The sequence below is a fragment of the Schistocerca serialis genome, chromosome 1 (assembly GCF_023864345.2).
Source record: "Schistocerca serialis cubense isolate TAMUIC-IGC-003099 chromosome 1, iqSchSeri2.2, whole genome shotgun sequence".
NCBI lineage: Eukaryota > Metazoa > Arthropoda > Insecta > Orthoptera > Acrididae > Schistocerca > Schistocerca serialis.
Window position 1 is genome coordinate 1,146,478,656 of NC_064638.1, and position 26,017 is coordinate 1,146,504,672.

General features: G+C 44.4%; 1 protein-coding gene and 1 pseudogene across 1 annotated transcript in view; both read right to left on the reverse strand.

Annotated features, from left to right (window-relative positions):
• Positions 1-390: 390 nt before the first annotated feature.
• Positions 391-508, reverse strand: LOC126427688 (5S ribosomal RNA; annotated as a pseudogene).
• Positions 509-3,163: 2,655 nt separating this feature from the next.
• Positions 3,164-26,017, reverse strand: part of LOC126456063 (COUP transcription factor 1-like) — a 187,983-nt gene continuing 165,129 nt past the window's right edge. The window contains exon 5 of the mRNA XM_050091821.1: positions 3,164-3,234. Within this exon, the coding sequence (XP_049947778.1) occupies positions 3,164-3,234 (71 nt within the window). The remainder of the gene's footprint in view (positions 3,235-26,017) is intronic.

Genomic DNA, 26,017 nt, shown 5'->3' on the forward strand with positions numbered 1-26,017 from the left:
CCTTTCGGACCCTTGTTAGCTGTCGTTTCAGAGTTCGCAGCGTCGTGATGTAACACTCTGAATTTATTGTTGTTCCACGATCAAGGAAATCGACATGGATAACACCATCTGCGTCACAGAACACTGTGGCCAAGATTTTTACAGCTGAGGGATGCGTCTTGAATTTATTTTTCTGGGGCGAGTCTTTGTGTCGATATTCCATAGAGCGACGTTTCGTCTCTAGATCGTAATGGGGTACCCACGTTTCGTCTCGTGTCACAATTGAATGGAGAAAGGCATGTGGTCAACACACCGCTCTCCCTGCAATATGTCAGTTTCCGAGACCTGAGCCGCTACTTCTCAATCAAGTAGCTCCTCAGTTTGCCTCACAAGAGCTGAGTCCATCCCGCTTGCCAACAGCGCTGGGCAGACCGGATGGTCACCCATCAAAGTGCTAGCCCATCCCGACAGCGCTTAACTTCGGTGATCTGACGGGAACTGGTGTTACCACTGCGGTAAGGCCGTTGGCACCATGGAGAGAAGGTAATAGAAATTAATCTTCGTATATCCATAGTTGAAATGGAGGACAGTGGGATGTCAGCTGGTATAAATTTATATTAAAAATGACGAAATTTGACAAAATAAAATCGACACCTTAAATACAGGTGGAGGAATTTCGTCATTTTTAATATAAATAGAAATTTATTTATATAATAATATTAAATATACAATTAACTGAGAATAAATATATTAATTTCTATAATAATGTATTAAATCTCCAGTAAATTGAACTTTGGCACATCTTCCTGCACTTTTGATCCACAGACACACACTCTCCTGTTCACTTATTTTACGATGATTCCTTGTTCTCAGGGAAAACGGCTGGTTGGATGTGAAGTAGGAAATACCCAAGTCCCTGTTAAACACTTCTCCAACATGAAAAGTACGGAAGGCTATAAGATCTCTTGCATTAAATGATTCCAAACCAGTCACATTTTTAACTTGATTACCATCATAACGAACAACAGCAACAGTAATCCAACCATTACCAGCTTGATGTGTATCTAATTGGGTAAGTGCAAAGTTAATAATACAACCACAAAACACTGATGGACCTTGCAAAATAACCTGCGCTCCTTTGTTGGAAACTTTGACCTCCAAATCGTCTAAGGCCTTGTAAACAGTTAGACGCGACCGTGTATATCTTCTCCTATAACGAGGCATCTCAATTAATTGTCCGATGCTGCTGCACGCGCTGCTGCACGCCGACTGAAGCCGGCTTTGACTGGTGTTTACTTATATAACCCACGATCACTCGACTGAGGCGAATCCCGTACGCGCGTGGTAGGATCTCTAGACCACGCGCGTACGCGATAAGGCCTTAGTTCAAGTTACTGGAGATGTAATACATTATTATAGAGGCCTTAGTTTCGTAAGGAGACATACAGACAGTCGTTCTTCCATAGCTCCATTTGCGAGCTAAGCTGTGCTACAAGGGTAGCATTCATCTCACGCTAGATGAGGAGAACCCTGCGTCATAGTGACGTAACACTACGTCATCGTGACGTAAATAACCTAAATCGACTACATGAGTGCGTAAATCGATCTTTGCGGCTGTACCGATAACGTGAAAGCTAAATGTAAATTCATGTGTACAAACGAAGTGACAGGAATTATTTGTTACGCTCATCCCAGTTGGATTAATTATTAAGCTGTGATCCCAACAATTTGAGATGGTATTATGTGTTTCAGGAACATAATGAATGTCTGAACGAAGGAACCATAACGAAAGTAAAAAAAAAAAAAAAAAGCTTTTAGTCAATTTTTTTTTAATCCGATGAATCGTGCATAAATCGTGTGGATAGAAACGTGAAATAATTAATTATTAAGCTGCAATCCAAAGAATGTGGGATATTATTGTGTGTTTCATGTACATAACGAATATCTGAATGATGGAATCATAACCATAACGAAAGTGTCTTGTTATTTTTCTAGCCTGAAATGAATGCTACCCCATTTTGTTTAAGAATCCGATGTATCGTGTCTAAATCCTGTGGATAGAACCATGAAATAATTAATTATTAAGCTGCAATCCAAAGAATGTGAGATGTTATTGTGTGTTTCATAAACATAATGAATATCTGAATGAAGGAATCATAACCATAACGAAAGTGTCTATGCATTTTTTAGTCCGATTAATCGTGCATAAATCATGTGGGTAAAAACGTGAAATAGGGAGAAATTAAAGTGTTTCGTATTTTTATAAAAGCCAATGAATTGTACATAATTCTTGTGGGCAGAAACATTAAATTGAGAAACTGAAATTCGAAGTAATGCCGAATGTTGCTGGAAATATTAAACCATCTAGTTCGATTTAATTTTACCTTCTTGTTGTAAATCAACTAAGAACAATGAACAGTGCAGATTCAAGAAGCACACAACAGTCGATGTATACAGAATGCACACAACAGTCGATGGGACAACTCGTGAAACTCCTAGCGTGAAATGAATGCTACCCGTGCTACAAGGTACCCTCCGCCATGGACCACGCAATGGCTGGCGGAGTCTGCACGAGTACATGTAGGTTACGGAGGCTCCAGTTTCGTCACAGAGGGGTGGGCATCCACACAACATGACGGTAATGTCGATGGTAGTGATGGAGGGTGCCACTGTTTTGACGCGACAGAAACTCGGACTTTATTCCTGGCAAAGATCGTAAAAGACGTTCTGCTCGGTTTCCAGATACGCCGTCGAAACGGGGAACTCGGTTTGAAGGTGCTGACTTGGAATGTAACGAGACAGATAAGGGACGGCGACGCACAGGCCGCAACAGTAGCGTCGAGTTTGAGCCTCTGGCAGCAGAGTGGTGGGGGGAGAGAGAGTTGTGCCCTGGGGGAAGAAGCTCGGGCTGCGAACGGCAGAGCGCCTCTGTTTGCCCGCGGCGCTGCCGCCTTAACTCGGCGCGCCGGAAAACTCGCGGCGAACTTTTTAATGTTAAGTAGCGGCGGCGGCGGGCGGATGTGCGGGCGCCGGGGCCGAGATGGAGCACCTCCCTTCCCCAGCACGAGCACCAGCCAGCGCAGCGCCGAGTGTCAACATGGCGCGGGGCACGGCGCGTAATTCGCTTTCTATTTGACTTAGTGATTGGCCGGGCGCTCTTCGGGCCGCGCTGTGTGCGCCGGCATTACTGGCGCGGGGGCGGCGGCGGGGGTGGGGGCGGCGAGGGGCGGGACAGTCCCGTGTCCCGAGCGGGGGCTACCGCCAGCAGCACCCCAGTACTACTGGGTCTTCTCGTACATCTGCACTCCCAAAATCGGTTAATCAAGGCATCTTCTCTCTCGGCGGACGTACAGACTAACCTGCACAACACAGAAGCCCTAGTATCTCGGCTGTGTGCTTTTCCAAAGATCCATAAGAATGACGTTCCATTAAGACCAGCTGTGTGGCTGGATTGAAGAACACAGCATATTGTTCTCAACGGAGAGACGTCTACAGACGTTAAAGTAACCTCCGGCGTGCCACAGGGGAATGTTATGGGACCATTGCTTTTCACAATATACAGGGTGATCAAAAAGTCAGTATAAATTTGAAAACTTAATAAACCACGGAATAATGTAGATACAGAGGTAAAAATTGACACACATGCTTGGAATGACATGGAGTTTTATAAGAACAACAAAAGTTCACAAAATGTCCGACAGATGGCGCTGGACAACAAAATGTCAGTGACTGCGCATGACAATCGTGTATAAAAGGAGCTGTAATGAGAGAATCAGATGCGCCAGCAGTCGCAGCATGTTGACGTTACCTGAAAAGGCACTTTTAGTGAAGCTGTATTAGCAGAATGGGGAATGTGCTAGTTCAACGTTACGATCCGATCGCCATAGGAAGGGGATTGGAATGGCTAAAGGTCGGTTGACAAATGCAGCTGTGGCGAGAATGATTTCGAAGTTCGAAGCCACGGGTTGTTTAGACGATAGACCCCGTAGTGACCGACCGAGCACAGGGCGCAATGCTGCTGAGACAGTTCAGGAAGAAATGGAGACTGTAGCGGGTTCGTCTATGCACGGGGAAGTCAGTGCTCGTGCAGTCGCACGTCGCACCGGCATCCATACAATTCTATTTGGTTGGCACTTAGGCGTACCCTCAGATGCTATCCGTACAAAATCCATCAGCATCATGAACTGTTACGATTTAGTGAACCGGAGGGCATTTTCGGTGTGGGCGTTTCAAAAGATGGCGGAACATGACAATTGGTTGAATAACGTGTTGTGGACCGACGAAGCTCATTTCAAGCTCCAAGGGTCTGTCAACGCCCACAACTGCAGAATTTGGGCTACCGAAAATCCTATAACTGTCGTGGAAACTCCATTGCACGACGAGAAAGTCACGGTATGGGTTGGATTTACCACATCTACCGTTATCGAGCCTTTTCTCTTTCTTCGAGGAAATGCGTGATTCTGGTTTTGTAACTGCTACCGTGACAGGTGAGAGGTACGCCGATATGTTACAGAATCGCATCATCCCCAGCCTGGCTGATAAACACCTGCTGGAACGTACGATGTTTATGCAGGATGGCGCTCCACCCCATATTGCTAGACGCGTGAAAGGTCTCTTGCGTCGTTTGGTGATGATCGTGTGCTCAGCCGCCACTTTCGTCATGCTTGGCTTCCCAGGTCCCCAGACCTCAATCCGTCCGATTATTGGCTTTGGGGCTACCTGAAGTCGCAAGTGTATCGTGATCGACCGAAATCTCTAGGGATGCTGAAAGACAACATCCGACGCCAATGCCTCACCATAACTCCGGACATGCTTTACAGTGCTATTCAAAATATTATTCCTCGACTACAGCTATTGTTGTCGAATGATGGTGGACATATTGAGCATTTCCTGTAAAGAGCATCATCTTTGCTTTGTCTTACTTTGTTATGCTAATTATTCCTATTCTGATCAGATGAAGCGCCATCTGTCGGACATTTTTTGAACGTTTGTATTTTTTTAGTTCTAATAAATTCCCATGTCATTCCAGGCATGTGTGTCAATTTGTACCTCTCTATCTACAGTATTCCGTGATTTATTCAGTTAGCAAATTTATACTGACTTTTTGATCACCCGGTATGTAAATGACTTAGTAGATAGTGTCTGAAGTTCCATGCGGCTTTTCGCGGATGATGCTCTAGTATACAGAGAAGTTGCAGCATTAGAAAATTGCAGCGAAATGCAGGAAGATCTGCAGCGGATAGGCAATTGGTGCAGGGAGTGGCAACTGACCCTTAACATAGACAAATGTAATGTGTTGCGAATACATAGAAGGAAGGATTCTTTATTGTATGATTATATGATAGCGGAACAAACACTGGTAGCAGTTACTTTTGTAAAATATCTGGGTGTATGCGTACGGAACGATTTGAAGTGGAATGATCATATAAAATTAATTGTTGGTAAGGCGGGTGCCAGGTTAAGATTCATTGGGAGAGTCCTTAGAAAATGTAGACCATCAACAAAGGAGGTGGCTTACAAAACACTCGTTCGACCCATACTTGACTATTGCTCATCAGTGTGGGATCCGTACCAGGTCGGGTTGACAGAGGAAATAGAGAAGATCCAAAGAAGAGCGGCGCGTTTCGTCACAGGGTTATTTGGTAAGTGTGATAGAGTTACGGAGATGTTTAGCAAACTCAAGTGGCAGACTCTGCAAGAGAGGCGCTCTGCATCGCGGTGTAGCTTGCTGTCCAGATTTCGAGAGATTTTGAGAAGCTGAAGAAACAAACTAGGAGCAAACGATATCCTGGTCAACTTCCATGCTGTTTCTTTGTTTACCAAAAAGCCACTTGGTGACTCTCCGGAGCATATTGGTTCCATTTTCAAGATGTCACCAAGCTCTTTATGCAGTCTCATGACGACCTATTTCATGTGGAAAGGCACTCCTACGAAAAGATGGAAGGCGTCGAATGGTGGCCAACTTCTTCACGGAACATTTCGAAACACAGACATTGTACTTGGAACCTTGTAAACCTAAGGCGTGGTACAGATACACTGATGATACCTTCATTGTGTGAAACCATCGTGAGGAACAGATCGGTGGGTTTCTAAGAGCCTTGAACAGCCTCCATGCCAACACAAAATTTTCCATAGAGCTAGAAAAGGACGAAGAGCTGCCCATTTTAGATGAGCTGGTCACGAGCGATGATGGAAACCTGCGACACAGTGTGTATCGAAAAATGACGCACGCGGACCGATAGCTGGGAAGACTGTCAAATTATCGTCCGAGCCAGAAAATAGGCATGATTAATACGCTTCGAACGCGAGCAAGACGAGTATGTGAGCCACAGCACCTCAGTCGAGAAATGCAACACCTGGAAACCGGACTAAGGAGAATGCTTACTCCATCAGTTATGTAAGACGTGTAACAGAGTCAAACACTCAGCAAAGTGACACATCGGAGAAAGAAATGTCGGGTACGGCCTTTCTGCCACACATTCCCTGAGTGGCAGACAGAATCGGCCGTATTTTGCGCAAAGCGGACGTAAAGACTATTTGTAAACTGACAAAGAAGATGGCGAGTGTTCATCGGAGGTGAGGGTATCATCTGGAGTGCCCCAGGGAAGTGTGGTAGGTCCGCTGTTGTTTTCTATCTACATAAATGATCTTTTGGATATGGTGGATAGCAATGTGCGACTGTTTGCTGATGATGCTGTGGTGTACGGGAAGGTGTCGTCGTTGAGTGACTGTAGGAGGATATAAGATGACTTGGACAGGATTTGTGATTGGTATAAAGAAAGGTAGCTAACTCTAAATATAGATAAATGTAAATTAATGCAGATGAATAGGAAAAAGAATCCCGTAATGTTTGAATACTCCATTAGTAATGTAGCGCTTGACACAGTCACGTCGATTAAATATTTGGGCGTAACATTGCAGAGCGATATGAAGTGGGACAAGCATGTAATGGCAGTTGTGGGGAAGGCGGATAGTCGTCTTCGGTTAGTTGGTAGAATTTTGGGAAGATGTGGTTCATCTGTAAAGGAGACCGCTTGTAAAACACTAATACGGCCTATTCTTGAGTACTGCTCGAGCGTTTGGGATCCGTATCAGGTCGGATTGAGGGAGGACATAGAAGCAATTCAGAGGCGGCCTGCTAGATTTGTTACTGGTAGATTTGTTACTGGTAGGTTTGATGATCACGCGAGTGTTACGGAAATGCTTCAGGAACTCGGGTGGGAGTCTCTAGAGTAAAGGAGGCGTTCTTTTCGTGAATCGCTACTGAGGAAATTTAGAGAACCAGCATTTGAGGCTGACTGCAGTACAATTTTCTGCCGCCAACTTATATTTCGCGGAAAGAACACAAAGATAAGATGAGAGAGATTAGGGCTCGTACAGAGGCACATAGGCAGTCATTTTTCCCTCGTTCTGTTTAGGAGTGGAACAGGGAGAGAAGATGCTAGTTGTGGTACGAGGTACCCTTCGCCACGCACCGTATGGTGGATTGCGGAGTATCTATATAGATAGATGAAAGTGTGTCAAGTCGGCAAAAGAGAAAAGGGACCCACTTGAAATGTCGGGAATATACCGAATACCCTGTACATGCGGGAAAGTTGCGTTGGAATGACTTGACGATCAGTCAACACCAAGATCACCCAAAATAAGCGGCATTGCAGGTTGCGACAGGTGAAGAAATCGTCCATGGCAGAGCACGCACTCTGCTACATAGTAAAATTCGCCTACACGGAAGTTCTTGTTGTAGAAAAGTGTTGTCACACCCCCTTGTTCACAGAAGCTATAGAAATACACAAACACGAGAATAGCTTCGACAAGAAAGAGGAAAGCCTCAAGGTGAACGGAACCTGGGTTTCCGTGCTGCAATGAACGACCGTTGCAGGCAGCAAGAGCATACATCTACATCTACATGATTACTCTGCAATTCACATTTAAGTGCTTGGCAGAGGGTTCATCGAACCACAATCATACTATCTCCTTACCATTCCACTCCTGAACAGCGCGCGGGAAAAACGAACACCTAAACCTTTCTGTTCGAGTTCTGATTTCTCTTATTTTATTTTTATGATCATTCCTACCTATGTAGGTTGGGCTCAACAAAATATTTTCGCATTCGGAAGAGAAAGTTGGTGACTGAAATTTCGTAAATAGATCTCACCGCGACGAAAAACGTCCTTGCTTTAATGACTTCCATGCCAACTCGCGTATCATATCTGCCACACTCTCTCTCCCCTATTACGAGATAATACAAAACGAGCTGCCCTTTTTTGCACCCTTTCGATGTCCTCCGTCAATCCCACCTGGTAAGGATCCCACACCGCGCAGCAATATTCTAACAGAGGACGAACGAGTGTAGTGTAAGCTGTCCCTTTAGTGGTCTTGATGCATCTTCTAAGTGTCCTGCCAATGAAACGCAACCTTTGGCTCGCCTTCCCCACAATATTATCTATGTGGTCTTTCCAACTGAAGTTGTTCGTAATTTTTACACCCAGGTACTTAGTTGAATTGACAGCTTGAGAATTGTACTATTTATCGAGTAATCGAATTCCAACGGATTTCTTTTGGAACTCATGTGGATCACCTCACACTTTTCGTTATTTAGCGTCAACTGCCGCCTGCCACACCGTACAGCAATCTTTTCTAAATCGCTTTGCAACTGATACTGGTCTTCGGATGACCTTACCAGACGGTAAATTACAGCATCATCTGCGAACAACCTAAGAGAACTGCTCAGATTGTCACCCAGGTCGTTTATATAGATCAGGAACAGCAGAGGTCCCAGGACGCTTCCCTGGGGAACACCTGATATCACTTCAGTTTTACTCGATGATTTGCCGTCTATTACTACGAACTGTGACCTTCCTGACAGGAAATCACGAATCCAGTCGCACAACTGAGACGATACCTCATGGGCCCGCAGCTTGATTAGAAGTCGCTTGTGAGGAACAGTGTCAAAAGCTTTCCGGAAATCTAGAAATACGGAATCAACTTGAGATCTCCTGTCGATAGCGGCCGTTACTTCGTGCGAATAAAGAGCTAGATGCGTTGCACAACAACGATGTTTTCTGAATCCATGCTGATTACGTATCAATAGATCGTTCCCTTCGAGGTGATTCATAATGTTTGAATACAGTATATGCTCCAAAACCCTACTGCAAACCGACGTCAATGATATAGGTCTGTAGTTCGAAGGATTACTCCTACTACCCTTCTTAAACACTGGTGCGACCTGCGCAATTTTCCAATCTGTAGGTACAGATCTATCGGTGAGCGAGCGGTTGTATATGATTGCTAAGTAGGGAGCTATTGTATCAGCGTAATCTGAAAGGAACCTAATCAGTATACAATCTGGACCTGAAGACTTGCCCGTATCAAGCGATTTGAGTTGCTTCGCAACCCCTAAGGTGTCTACTTCTAAGAAATTCATGCTAGCAGCTTTTCGTGTTGCAAATTCTGGTATATTCCATTCGTCTTCCCTGGTGAAGGAATTTCGGAAAACTGCGTTCAATAACTCCGCTTTAGCGGCACAGTCGTCGGTAACAGTACCATCGGCACTGCGCAGCGAAGGTATTGACTGCGTCTTGCCGCTTGTGTACTTTACATACGACCAGAATGACCCGGAAAAGCTCTTGGACGTTCGCGCGCCAGGTACATACAGTCTGCGGCCGCGAGCTCGGCTCCAGTCCTCCACAAGCAATGGAGGGTGAAGCTTAGACAATGCCAGCCACTTGTGAGGGTGAACCGTCAGAAAAATAATCAAACAAACGTCGTTCGAAGAACCCGAGTCAGGAGCCAATAGGCAGCTTGTCAAGAAGTGGCCATGGAAGCCTTAACAATTTTGCACCAGCATTACATCTGTTAGACTCTAAAACTGAGGAAATGGCAGTAATACATTTACATACCTTTAAAAACTTTTTTATTTGGACGTCAGATTCCAGTGTACGTTCATTAGTTAACGTTTTAGTGGAGACTATATTGCACGTTCATTGTTACTTTTGTTGTGGTCCTCAGTCCACAAACTGGTTTGATACAGCTCTCCACGCTGCTCTATCCTGTGCAAACCTCTTCGTCTCCGACTAACTGCTGCAACCTATATCCTTCTTAATCTGCTTAGTGTATTCATCTCTTAGTCCGCCTCTACGATTTTTACCCTCTACGCTTCCCTCCAGTACTAAGTTGGCGATCCCTTGATGCCTCAGAACGTGTCCTGCCAACTAATCCCTTCTTCTGGTCAAGTTGTGCTGCAAATTCTTCTTCTCCCCAATTCTGTGCAGTACCTCCTTATTAGCTACGTGATCTATCTATCTAATCTTCAGCATTCTTCTGTAAAACCACATTTCGAAAGCTTCTATCCTCTTCTTGTCTAAACTATTTATCGTCCATGTTTCACATCCATACGTGGCTACACTCCATACAAATATTTTCAGAAAAGACTTCCTGACGCTTAGTTCTACATTCGATGTTAACAAATTTCTCTTCAGAAACACTTTCCTTGCCATAGCCAGTCTACATTTTATATCCTCTCTACTTCGACCATCATTTGCTTCCGAAATAGCAAAACTCATCTACTGCTTAAAGTGTCTCATTTCCTAATCTAATTTCCTCAATATTCCTCACAAAAGTAAAAATACACAGCCAATTCTCAGGTTCAGTGCTGAAATTATATATTGTTAATGCATGTCACTCGGTTTCGAATAATGTGGTCCAGAATTCGTTTTCTCTATGCTATGCATTTGAATCATAGGCGAGATATATATACCTTCTTCAATCCTCTAGCAGCACCTAGTATTTTCGTCACTTTCGTGAGTACATTTTGGACTAACTCGTTGTTGTGCAGTGCTTTGGGCGCCACGTGGTTCATGTAACTTTAACTGTGTTCTTCCATGTAATATGAGTTTTGTTTCTGTACTGAAAAATGATCAGCAACTGATGGACGATCTTTCTGCATTTGTTCACGCTCTCTTCCTTTATCAAATTGAGAGCATTTATATATCGTTCTTTTCAACTACCGTAGCCATGTGGTCATGAACTTATACAGAAGTGGGGATCCCACCCAGGTGATATGCCTTCAGCAAGAGTATTTATTCAATGAGAATTGTTTTGTATGGGGTTGACTTATTCACTACATATAAGAATTACTAGAAGGATATTACGTGCGCTTATTTCAGGTTCCAGAAGGTAGGTACGCACTGAGATCATCGGGGCAGGAATTAGACGTCAAATGACGTCCAATCTCCTTGAAGAGAAGTGTTTAAGTTACAACTGTGGGCCAAGTATGCTCAATGCACATGCTTCCTCACAATGGAACCTCCCCATCGCACCCCCCTCAGATTTAGTTATAGGTTGACACAGTGGATAGGCCTTGAAAAACTAAGCACAGATCAATCGAGAAAACAGGAAGAAGTTGTGTGTAACTATGAAAAAATAAGCAAAATATACAAACTGAGTAGTCCATGTGCAAGATAGGCAACATCAAGGAGAATGTGAGCCCAGGAGCGCCGTGGTCCCGTGGTTAGCGTAAGCAGCTGCGGTGGGAGAGGTCCTTGGTTCAAGTCTTCCCTCGGGTTAAGGGTTTACTTTCTTTATTTTCGCAAAGTTATGATCTGTCCGTTCGTTCATTGACGTCTCTGTTCACTGTAATAAGTTTAGTGTCTGTGTTTTGCGACCGCACAACAAAACCGAGCGATTAGCCGACGAAAGGACGTGCCTCTCCAATGGGAACCGAAAACATTTGATCGCAATGTCATAGGTCAACCGATTCCTCCACAGGAAAACACGTCCGATATATTCTATACGACACTGATGATGGCATGTGCGTCACATGACAGGAATATGTTGTCGACCCACCTAACTTGTACACTTGGCGAATGGGTAAAAAGATTCTTCTATCTTGCCCGATTTAGGTTTTCTCGTGGATGTGATAATCACTCCCAAAAAAGTGACGAAAACATAAGCGTTTGTCACATAAACTGAAAATAAAAAGTTAAACTTTTCAGCCGAGGGAATGCTTATTTTTTCATAGTTACACACAACTCCTTCCTGTTCTCTCGATTGATCTGTGTTTAGTTTTTCAAGGCCTATCCACTGTGCCAACTTATAACTAAATCTGAGGGGGGTGCGATGGGGAGGTTCCCTTGTCAGTAACGTAGATCATTCTAAACATTTTTATAGGTCAAGCGATGCTCTCATTGATGGGGAACTGGATGATTCAAGTGTGCTTAAATATTCTTTTAAGTCATTACACAATGTTAGTGCTACCTGTGCCCATTTATTCTTTAAATGAAGTCCTACCGTGTCCTAATAATATTTTCATGGGTTAATATTCACAGATATAAAAGAGTTTTAGTCATCGCAGTTTCCTGTAGTCATTGTCACATGAACTCATAGTTACACAAGACACAGTCCACTTACAAATTAAAAAAAAAATCTAGGAGACATAGATACTTGCGGTTTGCGGCAACAAGAGTCTGGAACCGAGCGACCGCTACGGTCGCAGGTTCGAATCCTGCCTCGGGCATGGATGTGTGTTGTCCTTAGGTTAGTTAGGCTTAATTAGTTCTAAGTTCTAGGCGACTGATGACCTCAGAAGTTAAGTTACATAGTGCTCAAAGCCTTTTTTTTGCGGCAACACGTAAAGCAATTCGAAACTCTAAATGATTCATTTTGTTTTGTTTCAATTGCTAAGGAAAGAGCCCATTGGGTGGTGTGGTATGCAGAAATGAAATCACCCGTTGCAGTCCATAGAAATTTCCGACGTGAATTTCAAAGGTGGCCATCGGACGTTAAGACGATTACGGCTCAGTGCGACAAGTTCCTAGCCATTGGCAGTGTAAAAGGACTCAGATTCTGGCAGAAAATGCACATCTGATGAAATGATAGAGGACATCAGTGACACCTTCCAAGTGTGCCCATCAAATTCAGTCCGCCAAGCATCACGAGAGCTGAACAGCCCTCGCTGAAAAGTTCAAATTGTGCGAGCATTGAAGGAAAACGACTTGCAGATTCGTCACTAATTTGCTATCGAGATGTTGGACTGGGTCGGGGAAAACCCTAACTATGAAGAAACCTTACACACTCGTGGGAAGTTTATTTGGCACAACATTCGCATCTGGGATTCGTAAAGCCTACTTACTTTTCGGAAGCGTGTCACAGACAGAGAAAATCTGACTGTGTAGTGTGTGTTGATGAAAGACTATATAGTTGGGCCATTTTTCTTCGTCGAGCAGACGGCAACAGGAACCGTTTGGCTGAGCAGTTCGCTGTCCTTCCTCTTCAGTCGAATGTGATCTTCCAGCAGGACGGTGCTCCACCACACTTGAGTTTATGTCTTCGTGACTTGCTGGCCCGAATATTTCCACAGCAATAGATAGGAGAGGATGGACCAAGAAAGTGTTCACCACTATCTCTGGACATAACCCTATTGGATTTCTTCCTGTGGGATAAAGTGAAAGCCAGGGTGTGTATCTGGCCTGTGCGTAAACTAGACGAACTCTGCAGAAGAATTGTGGATGGAATAGCCTCCGTCACCCCAGAAATACTTGTGCGCACATAGAGTATCGTCCGGACATTTTACGGGTTACGAAAGAAGCACATGTAGAAATGTACAAATCTTTTTGAGTTACTTTACATGGTGCCGCAAATCGCAAATATCTACGTCTCATCCTTTTTTTAATTACGTTTGTAAATCAGAGAGGTTTCATTTGAACACCCTGCATTATCGACTGTTTCCTGTTCAAAATTCGCAGACGAGAATCCAAAGAAAACCATGAAAAATTGGATTGCTTTTCTGCGTGAATCGCAGAAGGACGTGGAAGAGAGTTGCACACACAAAGGTATCGTCACAGACAATGTTCACCAAGAGCAAAAATTCAATGAATAAACAAGACGATTTTTGGAAGGTCACGGGAAATATACGCAACAGGTTAAGGAGCATCTCTACAGGGAACAGAACGAACCAGGCGTTCTGGAAACTCATGCTGTCAGTCCACACGATAGCACCAGGGAAAGTGTGAGTCAGTGCAGCTGCGAGACTGAGTTGCGTTACATGTATTCTTCTGAACCTTCATTATGAGGCACTATATCCAGCACCGACGCCTGCATCCATTCGCATGCGATCTGTTACTCAGTACTGTTTCACCATTTGAAAATGTTGCCAAGTACACATGACGGTACACAAAGAACGAATTCAGATACGCGATGCTAGATAGGATCTTGACAGGCGAGTACAGTCCAGACGAAAGCGTAGCTCTGGAAGCTAAAATAAGAGTATCTGGAAGAATTACGCGGTTGTTCTGGGAGGCCCTGTTGGATAAATTTGGAGAGTCGCCGCTGGACGAAGATGGAATATCTCCCGCAGAGATCAAGAGTGTGAGATCAGAGACCGCTTGCCGCATACTGAGGCGTATAACTATACTCCGATTACAATTACTCGATAGTTAATACTTCACGCGTTGTTGCTGGTTTCCTCCAATCAGACCGCTCCATCTCACAACTGAATCGTTCGCCGTTGCCAAACAGCTGCAACAATTGGTCAGTTCACCTCCAATTCCTTGTCCGGCATTCTTTCTTGATGTGACCATCTACGTCTACATCTACATCTATACCCCGCAAGCCACCTGACAGTGTGTGGCGGAGGGTAACTAGAGTATGTCTATCGGTTCTCCCTTCTATTCCAGTCTACGTTACCGACAATTAATTTTATGTGGTCATTCCTACTCAAATCACTCCTAATGCCCACCCCCAGATAATTCATGGAATTAACTGCTTCCAGTTGCTGACCATCCCGAATCATGGTTCTGGCACTTTTATTTCACACATGATAACCTCATCAGAAACAACACACACACACACACACGTACACACACACACACACACACACACACACACACACAACCGATGCTAATGAAATACGTACTTCTCGTACACAGCACTACTGAATATTTCTGCACAAGGCTCGATTCAGCGACGCATTTAGCGCTATCGTAATCACAGGACTTACATTAGATAAGTTTCGCACGACACTGCGTGAAACCGAATTTTTTTAGGCTGAAAAACGTCGTCCCGACAGGCAGCGTTTTGTCGTTGCAGAATTGTTAGCCTATTAATTGGACGTGTAGAATTACGGTATATTGATAATTTTTACTTATGGAGCGTCTGACAGCAACTGAATAAAACACAACTTTAGTGCCATATGCGTGGTTGGTATTTCCTACTAAGTAGTAATGCTTTGAACTGTACTTACAGGTTGCGTGGACGATTTCCTACATATTACGCTCCTGTTGCATTCTTGGTGTTGTCCCGCTTTTTATGAATGGGAATTTGCGTTTTTTTCGCAGATTCCACAGCACTATGAACCGAACACTTGTTTCGATGCAATGTTTCGGTTTCTGTTGCCGACTGTCGATGTTTTTGGCAAAGATCGAATGTTATTGCCAAACTTTCGAGTGTAATTATTGAAGTATCTGTGATCTGTTCGTGTATGCATTTGTGTGTGTGTGTGTGTGTGTGTGTGTGTGTGTGTGTGTGTGTCGGTCCATAAGTAAAAATTATCAATATACCGTAATGTTACACGCAACTGAGGAAGACAGGACTACAAATGTTGAGGACGTGTAGAATGTCGTATGTTCGAATTTTTTTTTCTAAATTTAACCAAAAGAGTTTGATTATGGTTTAATTTAATTTTTATTTCTAATTTTTTGTCGCTTTGTTTTTCGTCATTGTATCTATTTCTTATTTGCTCTTATTTTTCTTCCTGTCACTCATTATTCGTTTGGAACGTGCCTTTGTCGCCTATAATCTGCAATTAGGTGCCACCGAGGGCTGTTGGTAGCGCGGCAGCTCGTGTACCGGTAGCCAGTGCAAGGATAGTTTCAGGTAACAAATGGTAGCGAGAAATTACAGTTTGCATTTAGCGCTGAACCTGAATTTTTTCTGTCTTGAGTTTGTTCGTAGAGGTTAGCTTTAATCGCTGTGAACAAAGCGATCGTGATTTTAGTTCTGCCACAGGTTGTGACCACCGTTTCCTCGGATATATTACTCATCACAAGGTTGTGGATAGCTTAGGACGCGAGTTTAAATTGAAGGCTACAAACCCGCGTCGTCTGCCGCAATTTAGTCACTGGTCACTTAACCTCTCACATTTCCGATACATCTCGCGGTCGCCACTTCCAGCATTGCTCTGTGTTACGCATTAACAGCATTTGCGAAGTGATCCGCTGTGTTTGTGCGTCGCATATAACCGAGCGGTAGCCGGCAGCCGATGTGGCAACACAGTAACGGCAAGTGGCGGGCGATGAGTGTCAAGTTATTTTAATCGCACTACAGTAGCTTTCACCTCGCTCCATACGCCAACATAACAGGACAAAAGTGATCAGTACTGGCACGGAATATCCTCCGCCATCGCCCGCACTTTATTTATTTTTGTTTATTAGTTTCAGAAGCGTTGCATGCAAAATTGTACTGTGAACAGGGAAAACTTGATAATAAGATTAGATTAGGGTGGCAATGTTAATTTCAGGAACGTTTGACAGACAACTGTTGGCAGAAAACAGAACTACAGGCAACTACAGGCGCCCTCACACACCCATTATTTATTGCGCAATAATATTGTGTCAATATAAAGCGCGAAAGTGCGAGGCCAAGAACAGCACAATATTATTATCCAGTGTTATGCCCTAGACACGTCAGTTGAAACTCTGCCTGCCAATTTAGTTAGCTTCGTCGGAAACAAAGAATCATGTCAATCGGTTCAGTAGATTTGAAATTACCATACCGCGCGATAAAAAAAGTCATTTCGAGAAAAACGCGTTTGAAGTTTTGACTACATGTAAATGCAACATTATGTAACGTACGTTAAATCTGCTAATCCGGGTCTATGAACTAGTCCTTCCTCTTCCTCATAGAGGGCGTTCTGCTCGATCTGGGCCATCCTGCGCTGCTCCAGAGCCGCTCGTACGGCCGGTGACAAGCGGTTTCCGGCCGCTTGAAGCCGGTGGTCGTCCGAATGCTTGGCGAACTGCGTCGAATAGAGTCCCAGGGTAACGTCCATCGTTGTCATGGTCTTCAGAATTGTTGAATACCCTTCGTTGAAGCTGCTCACTGCCAGGAAAGTCGCAATCTCCACAGTCTTCGCACCAGAATGCAAATGCTTGGGGGCTAACTTCCAAACACACACGTTCAAACTTTCATTTGAATTGTGTGTGTTTCCTCCCAAGCACCGGTACAATAATTCGTCCTCCGAAAGAAAAAAACTGGCGCGTGAAAAAGACCTATTTCAGGCAGGTGCATTTTTTTGTTCAACCGCGAATAACAAACATTTCCGTTCCGTATTTGGAAAAACCGTTTCAGGGGTTGATTCTAAACAGTTATATGGATCCAAAAAAGGAATTTTTAAAAAATCGATTTTTTGAACCAAAAGATAGTAAAGCTCCCCTTAAGGATGAATGAGGAATCTTTCAAGGAATTGGTGAACTTTGTTACACCTTATAGACAGAGAAAAGACACCGTTCATATACTCGTGGAATTTCACTTTCTACAATGCTGAAGCGATCTATGAACCTGAAATGAGCGAGACATTAAGGTAGAGGATCGGTAGATAGTGCTGTTACGTATTTCCAAAACGAAGAAATAAGCAGTTACAGTGTCATTTTCCTGTACTTTTGTCGAATGTTTCTACAGCTAATTGCTGAATAAGTATTAAAAAAGATGTAACCAAAGTGCCGCCATGAATGCAACTGAACACACGATCCCCTTCCTCTGTCCTTCCGATGTATTCATGTGGGGTCGCTGTGTCAGTCGTTTGCATGTATGCAAATCACAAAGTCTCGGCAGGAACTTCCGTGTATTGCACAGTATGACTCTGACACAGCAATATGTTGAGCGGCCGTCAGTGTTTTTGAAGCTCTTGCATTCTGCTTCAATATATTGCGCAGACCGTCATGCCGCTCCTAGGCGGTCAACGTTATCGCGTAATACTCAAAATTGCGCAATAAATATTGAGCATGCGAGGGATCCTTAAGGCCACGTATCGGAAGACCACCAGCGACCAGAGCGAGGAAGTCGTCGCTCGTTGACAGCTAATCGCAAGAATGTTTGAGATCGTGAGAAACACTCGCAACACGACACGAATTTGAGCGTAGTGGCTGATGATGTCCCGCCGGCGTGAATCCAGTAGTTTGCTTTGTGCCGGCTGCTGTGTGTGAGTGCACATCGTCACGCAACAAGCACAAAAATGGTTCAAATGTCTCTGAGCACTGTGAGACTTAACATCTGAGGTCATCCGTCCCCTAGACTTACAACTACTGAAATGTAACTAACCTAAGGACATCAAACACATCCATGCCCGAGGCAGTATTCGAACCTGCGACCGTAGCAGCAGCGCGATTCCGGACTGAAACGCCTAGAACCGCTCGGCGACAGCGGCCGGCCAACAAGCACAGACTCTCGGTTAATATTCCTCTTCTTCTGTTTCCTATCTCCTTCCGAAGGTTTTTTTTTTTTGAGTTTCCCTACTGGAATAGCCAGTAGGGTTAAGTAGGCCGAATAAACAATTGTAAAGTAGAATAAACGTAGAAAGTAAAATCTAACCAATGTAATATAGTAGAAAAAGTAAAGGAAAAACATTTTGTAGAAATCTTGTAGGATAGACTAACCATTGTATTAGAGAATATGAGAAATAACAAGTAAAAAATAAAAAAATAAAAAAAGAGTACCGTACCGCAGTGATCGTCTTCCACTGGAGAAACAGCTCAGTGAGGAGAATGAATCCGTTTACGTCACAAAACACGGAGGCCACGATGATTCGCTGATGATGAGGGGGGATGTCGCCACTGTACTGGTTGTCTCTTCTTGTCGGCAGTGTAAACCGCCGCCCAAGTTTCGTCGCCAGTCACGGGATCCCCATAAAGATGAGATTCTGTCGACTTCGTGTTGATCTGTGAGCTGTTTTGGTACCCAGATGGAATAGAATATTAAAAGTAATCATTTCATGCAGCAGATCTGGAGAGATTTCTAGAAACCTCGTTTTCATCTCCTCCAAAATGGGTCAACAGAAGCCTCGAATCATTTCTTCGGTCTTATTCATCTCATCAGTCAGGATGTTTGTTCTTCCTGAGTATTCGTTCTCTCAGTTCCAAACCCGAAACACCACGTGTATATTCTAGTGCAATTCATCCCACCATCCCCAAAAACAGTTCTGATTTCGTAAAAAATACCGAGGAGTCCAGAATAATGCAGACACTCTTTGATATTTATAAGGGTATCTTCCGTCTATGGAACTAAATTAAAGATAGTTTGTTTTCTGTGATACGCGTTTCGCTTCTTTTATTTGTGAAGCCTGTAATACATGTTTCTTTTGATACACATAATAAATGTATTATGTGGTAGTTACAATATAATACTATGTTACAGATTGTCATGTTTTTTACTTGTTTTTCAGATTAGAAACGACTTTTGTAGCACAAATTTCGCGATTTTCCAGCAGATGATAGTGCAGCAATGAATGAAGTAAGATGGTCGTCTGAGCAACGCAAGGGCGTATTGAAGTGGCACTGGAAGTACGAAAACATGATCGAGGTACAACGGCAATGGTGTAATGTGTACAGAATTCACGTACAACAATTTATCGTATTCGGGATAAATTTGAAGCCGATGATACTCTTCGGGATGTCCATAAAGAGAGGTCTGGGGGACCGGAAACATTAACAAGTCCAGCTTTCAGCGCTGTTGTGTTGCAACATTCTACTATGTCATCTCAGAAGTCTGAAGCAGGGTGCACGTGAATGCGAGGTAAGCCGGTCAAGCGTACGATGAATTCTGAAGGCTGTAAAGTGGGAAGTGTACCTTCCGAGATCACTACACGCTGTGAACGGGGACGACCTGGATAGAAGAATCGAGTACTGCGAGAGATTGGAAGGCATGCTTCACGAGGATGAACAGTGTGCAGTGATGGTTATCTGGTTTGACGAGGCGTAATTCGAGCTGAACGTCTACTGTACACTGCCACAACTTTATGTACTAGACTCCCGGAAAACCTCACGTTTACTTGGTCAAACATGTTCATCTACCAGGTGTTAATGTGTGGTGGGGTTTGTCCATTGCGCGGTTTGACTGGCCCATTCTTCTTTGAAGGTACTGTAACAGGTTAGGTGCAAATGCATATGCTGCAAACATCTATTTTACCTGGTATCGCAGAGGTGTTTAGAAATGAAAGATTTTACATACAACAAGATGACGCTCCGCCTGACCACCACAGGGATGTCGGAGCCCACTTGGATGAAAATCTACCCGGACGATGGATAGATCGAAGAGGAGTTGTTGAGTACCCACACGTTCTCCAGAGATTACACTTTTGGATTTCTACCTATGGGGGACCTTGAATAATGAAGTTTTACCAACAGAAGCCAGCTACATTGAACGAGCTACGAGAAACCATAGAGGCGTCCTGTGCGGCTATCACATTGGCAACACTGACAGCCGTAGTTCGGTCAACAGTTCAACGGCATCGACGTACTTTAGCTGCTAAGGGGGTCACTTTGAACACACAAAATATCCTTTCCTCCGTGCAAGAATTCTAACGGTATGTCATTTCCTTTCATTAATAGAGACTACCAAAGAGTGTCTATATTTTTCTGGACCCCTCTCTATAGAACGGCCCGTTCCCCGTTGCAAGGAGGATTGGGACTACATTACTCACTTTGTAATTGGAGGGACTCGGAACAGAGAGAGTCATTTCAATACGGCTCGCACTTCCGTACCACTAGAGTCTTGGGCCAACGGAGAGAAACGGGAGTGCGTTCTACATTGACGGGTCAAGAAAATGGTTCAAATGGCTCTGAGCACTATGGGACTGAAAATCTGAGGTCATCAGTCCCCTAGACTTAGAACTACTTAAACCTAACTAACCTAAGGACATCACACACATCCATGCCCGAGGCAGGATTCGAACCTGCGACCGTAGCAGTAGCGCGGTTCCGGACAGTAGCACCTAGAACCGCTCGGCCACTGCCGCCGGTTGACGGGTCAAAAGTTGTGGGACAGCGATATGCACATGGCGATAGTATCGTAAAGGTATAAAAGGACAGTGCATTGGCGGAGCTGTCATTTTATGGCTGCACGACGAAAATTAACAGACTCTGAACGCGGAATGGTAGTTGCAGCTAGAATCATGGAACATTCAATTACGGAAATCGTCAGGGAATTCAACATTCTGAGATTCACGGTGTCAAGAGTGTGCTGGGAATACCAAATTTTAGGCATTACCTCTCACCATGGACTTCACTTAAGTCCGGGAGCAGCGGAATTGGGTAGAGCTGTCAGTGCTAACAGACAAGCAACAATAATTGGAATAACTGCAGAAATCAATGTGGGATGTACGATGATCGTATCCGTTAGGACAGTGCGGCGAAATTTGGCGTTAATGGGCTGTGGCAGCAGACGACCGACGCGAGTGCCTTCGCTGATAGCACGACATCGCCTGCAGCGCCTCTCTTGGGCTTGTGGCCATATCGGTTGGACCCTAGATGACTGAAAACCTTGGCGTGCTACGATGATTCCCGATTCCAGTTGGTAAGAGCTGATGGTTGGGTTCGAGTGGGGAGCAAAGCTCACGAAGCCATGGACCCAAGTTGTCAACAAGGCGCTGTGCAAGCTGGTGGCGAATCCATAATGGTGAGGGCTGAGGACTGCGTCCTCTGGACCAACTAAACCCATCATTGACTGGAAAGGCGACAGAGCGTTACAGAGATGCTAAAAAAACTCCACTGGCAGACGTTACAAGAGGGGCGTTGTGCATCACAGAGAGATTTAAAATTGAAATTTTGGGGTAGTGCTTTTCAGGAGGGTTCGGAAAACATATTAATTCCCCCCACATACATCTCGCGAGGAGAAAATTCGAGAAATTAGAGCCAATACAGAGGCTTACCGACAGTCGTTCTTCCCACGCACTATTCGCGAGTGGAGCAAGGTTGGAGGATGAGATAATGGTACCGAAACTACTCTCCACCAAGCACCATTAGGTGGCTTCCGAAGTATGATGTAGATGTAGATACTCGGCTATCTGCAGACCATTTGCGTCCATTCATGGACTTCATGTTGCCAAAGAACGATGGCAATTGCCACCAGGTGACAATCGTTCGTGATTGGTTTGAAGAACATTTTGGACAACTCGAGCGAATTATTTGGCCATTCAAATCATCCGACATGAATAAAATCCTATATTTATGGAACATAATTGACAGGCAGCACTTAAGGGCCTAAGCCGAAACAAGGCCCCGGGAGTAGACAACATTCCATTAGAACTACTGATAGCCTTGGGAGAGCCAGCCCTGACAAAACTCTACCAACTGGTGAGCAAGATGTATGAGAAAGGCGAAATACCCTCAAACTTCAAGAAAAATATAATAATTCAATTCCCAAACAAAGCAGGTGTTGACAAATGTGAAAATTACCGAACATTCACATTAATAAGCCACGGCTGCAAAATACTAACACGAATTCTTTACAGACGAATGGAAAAACTGGTAGAAGCCGGCCCCGGCGAAGATCAGTTTGGATTCCGTGGAAATGTTGGAACACGTGAGGCAATACTGACCCTACGACGTATCTTAGAAGAAGTATTAAGGAAAGGCAAACCTACGTTTGGCTATTTACAATTTGTACAGAAACCAGATGGCAGTTATAAGAGTCGAGGGGCATGAAAGGGAATCAGTGGTTGAAAAGGGAGTGAAACAGTTGTAGCCCATCCCCGATGTTATTCAATCTGTATATTGAGCAAGCAGTCAAGGAAACAAAAGAAAAATTCGGAGTAGGAATTAAAATCCATTGTTGTTGTTGTTGTTGTTGTGGTCTTCAGTCCTGAGACTGGTTTGATGCAGCTCTCCATGCCATACAGTAAAGCTGCATGCCCTCGGGAAAAATTACGGCTGTAGTTTCCCCTTGCTTTCAGCCGTTCGCAGTACCAGCACAGCAAGGCCGTTTTGGTTATTGTTACAAGGCCAGATCAGTCAATCATCCAGACTGTTGCCCTTGCAACTACTGAAAAGGCCTCTCAACAGATACCCCTCCGTTGTGGTTGCACCTACGGTACGGCTATCTGTATCGCTGAGGCACGCAAGCCTCCCCACCAACGGCAAGGTCCATGGTTCATGGGGGGGTTAAAATCCATGGAGAAGAAATAAAAATTTTGAGGTTCGCTGATGACATTGTAATTCTGTCAGAGACAGCAAAGGACCTGGAAGAGCAGCTGAACGGAATGGACAGTGTCTTGAATGGAGGATATAAGATGAACATCAACAAAAGCAAAACGAGGATAACGGAATGGAGTCGAATTAAATCGGGTGATGCTGCGGGAACTAGATTAGGAAATGAGATGCTTAAAGTAGTAAAGGAGTTTTGCTATTTGGGGAGCAAAATTACTGATGATGGTCGAAGTAGAGGGGATATAAAATGTGGACTGGCAATGGCAAAGAAAGCGTTTCTGAAGAAGAGAAATTTGTTAACATCGAGTATAGATTTAAGTGTCAGGAAGTCGTTTCTGAAAGTATTTGTCTGGAGTATAGCCATGTATGGAAGTGAAATGTGGACGATAAATAGTCTGGACAAGAAGAGAATAGAAGCTTTCGAATTGTGGTGCTACAGAAGTGAACTGTGAATTTACTTTCAAAATCTTTTCTTAAGAATTTACTTTATTTACTAGCGATTCATCAAGAACATAAACACATTTAATGACACTATGTGAGCGTGGAAGTAGTTGCTAGTTGGTAACTGATGAAAACAAATTAAATTTCTTTCAACAACTGGAAATTTAATTCCTAAAAGGCCTTTTTTTAAACAAATTTAAATTTATAATCAGAAAGCACCCTCTAAATATCAAGTTACAATTTATTCCGAGGCAGAAAGAACAAATTTTGACAGTATGAGCTTTCGGGCTGAGAACCTTGTCGCTGCCTTTTGACACAGCCGTAGTCACGACCGCTCACAACTACCTCTGAAAGACTACACTGGTGCAAATCTGCAACACACCAGATTACTTTAAACTAAAAATTTTAACAACTCACACAAGCACATAAACTATGCACCCCGTAGGAGGGGTGGAAATGGTACAAAATCCTAACGTTAAAAAAATTAACTTGCCACCGAAACTTTTACGGTGGAAGAGTGGCAAATTTATATACTAAAATGACCATTTAAATAAAAAAAACATGAAATGCAGTCTTACATAAAATATACAAACATGCTCTACATTACACATATACCGCCTCTCAAGATGATAGGCAAGATAAAAACATATTTCAGGAATTTGGACGTTACACTTCAAGCAATAAATTCGTTAACACCGAATCCGATAAACATGACAGATGCAGCTATTAACGTACGGCAGACCGAGAGACAGACAGACAGACAGACACTAACTGCCTAACAAATGCGGACGGGAGACAGACGGGCAAGCTGGGGACGAGAGACTGACCAAAAAAAAAAAAAAGTAGAATTTAACAAGTAAATGAAACAACATATCACGAATCACTTCTAATAAACTGCACTGCGATGTCTGGCGAAGACCTGGCGCAGCACCCTCAAAACGCTCTCCCGAACCATCCGCTGCCAGCCGCTTCAACGGACGCAGGAAGGCGCGCCGATCTCCCGTCTCACGGCGTCGCAGCTCGCACTGGCCAGACCGATGTCGTGGGTTGGCTTCTGTTGCTCTCGTGTCGGCCGCGAAGCCACTACCCATCGCTATACGGCGCGGCCAACTGGACTGAGGTGGCGACCTCATATGCGCCCACGCCCAACACGGACGAGTCATCTTGTTTCCCAGTGCGCGACCGACCAACCGATCGATCCAATCGCCAATGACCATTGCCTGAGCAAACTCGAGCAGATTGGCGGCCTAACACGTACTAGCACTCCGAACGACAGACAGACACTGACTGCCCCACACTGACCTGGCTGACCAACTGAGCAGACTCGCCTATCGAGCTCATAGTGCCCCTTAAATGCACGTGAACAGGGTACCTTTCCCCTTTCCCACCAGAGGGAGACATCAAAGCTGCGATTGCGATTGCCACAGCGGCGCCACCGCCAGAAACGGAGGGTGACTGCTTCACAACAGGCGCTGCGGCGCGCTCTTCGAAACATCAATTTTTACCATTGCTCAAAAAGAATGCTGAAGATTAGATGGGTAGATCACATAATGAGGAGGTATTGAATAGAAATGGGGAGAAGAGAAATTTATGGCACAACTTGACTAGAAGAAGGGATCGGTTGGTAGGACATAATCTGAGGCATCAAGGGATTACCAATTTAGTATTGGAGGACAGCATGGAAGGTAAAAATCGTAGAGGGAGACCAAGGGATGAATACACTAAACAGATTCAGAACGATGTAGGTTGCAGTTGGTACTGGGAGATGAAGAAGCTTGCACAGGATAGAGTAGCATGGAAATCGGCATCAAACCAGTCGCTGGACTGAAGACCACAACAACAACAGCAATTGCCAAGTTACTTTGCGCACAAAATCCTGAACCTGCAACACTTTCGCAGCTATACAGGGCTGTAGAGGCAGCATGGCTGGATATTTCTCCAGGAGGTTTCCAACAATTTGTCGAGTGCATGCCACGTCGCCTTGTTGCACTACTCCGTGCAAAAGGAGACCCTACACGATATTAGGAGGTATCCCAGGACTTTTGTCACACCAATGTATTACCAGCATCTTGTCACTGAACGCAGTGCTGGTAACTTCGTGGAAAATAAACCCATTTGAGAATCGGAGACTCTGTACTCCTCCTTTCCGGACCTGCCTCGTATTTTGGAGCACGTGACTGCGGAAGCGAAGGAGCAGACTACAGTGCCATTGACAGCGCCGGAGACGGCCTCGTCGCAGAGACACGCCTCAGGGTGGGCGTGGCAGGCAGGGCGTCCTATTGTGGCGGCCCATTGTGCGCCCCTGTGCCGTGATTTGTGCCCGCCTGACCGCGATTACTTCGGGCGGCGCCCCGCCGACCGCACCCTTCTTCCAATTCCCCGCGGGTATCGGTTTCTGTCCGAGG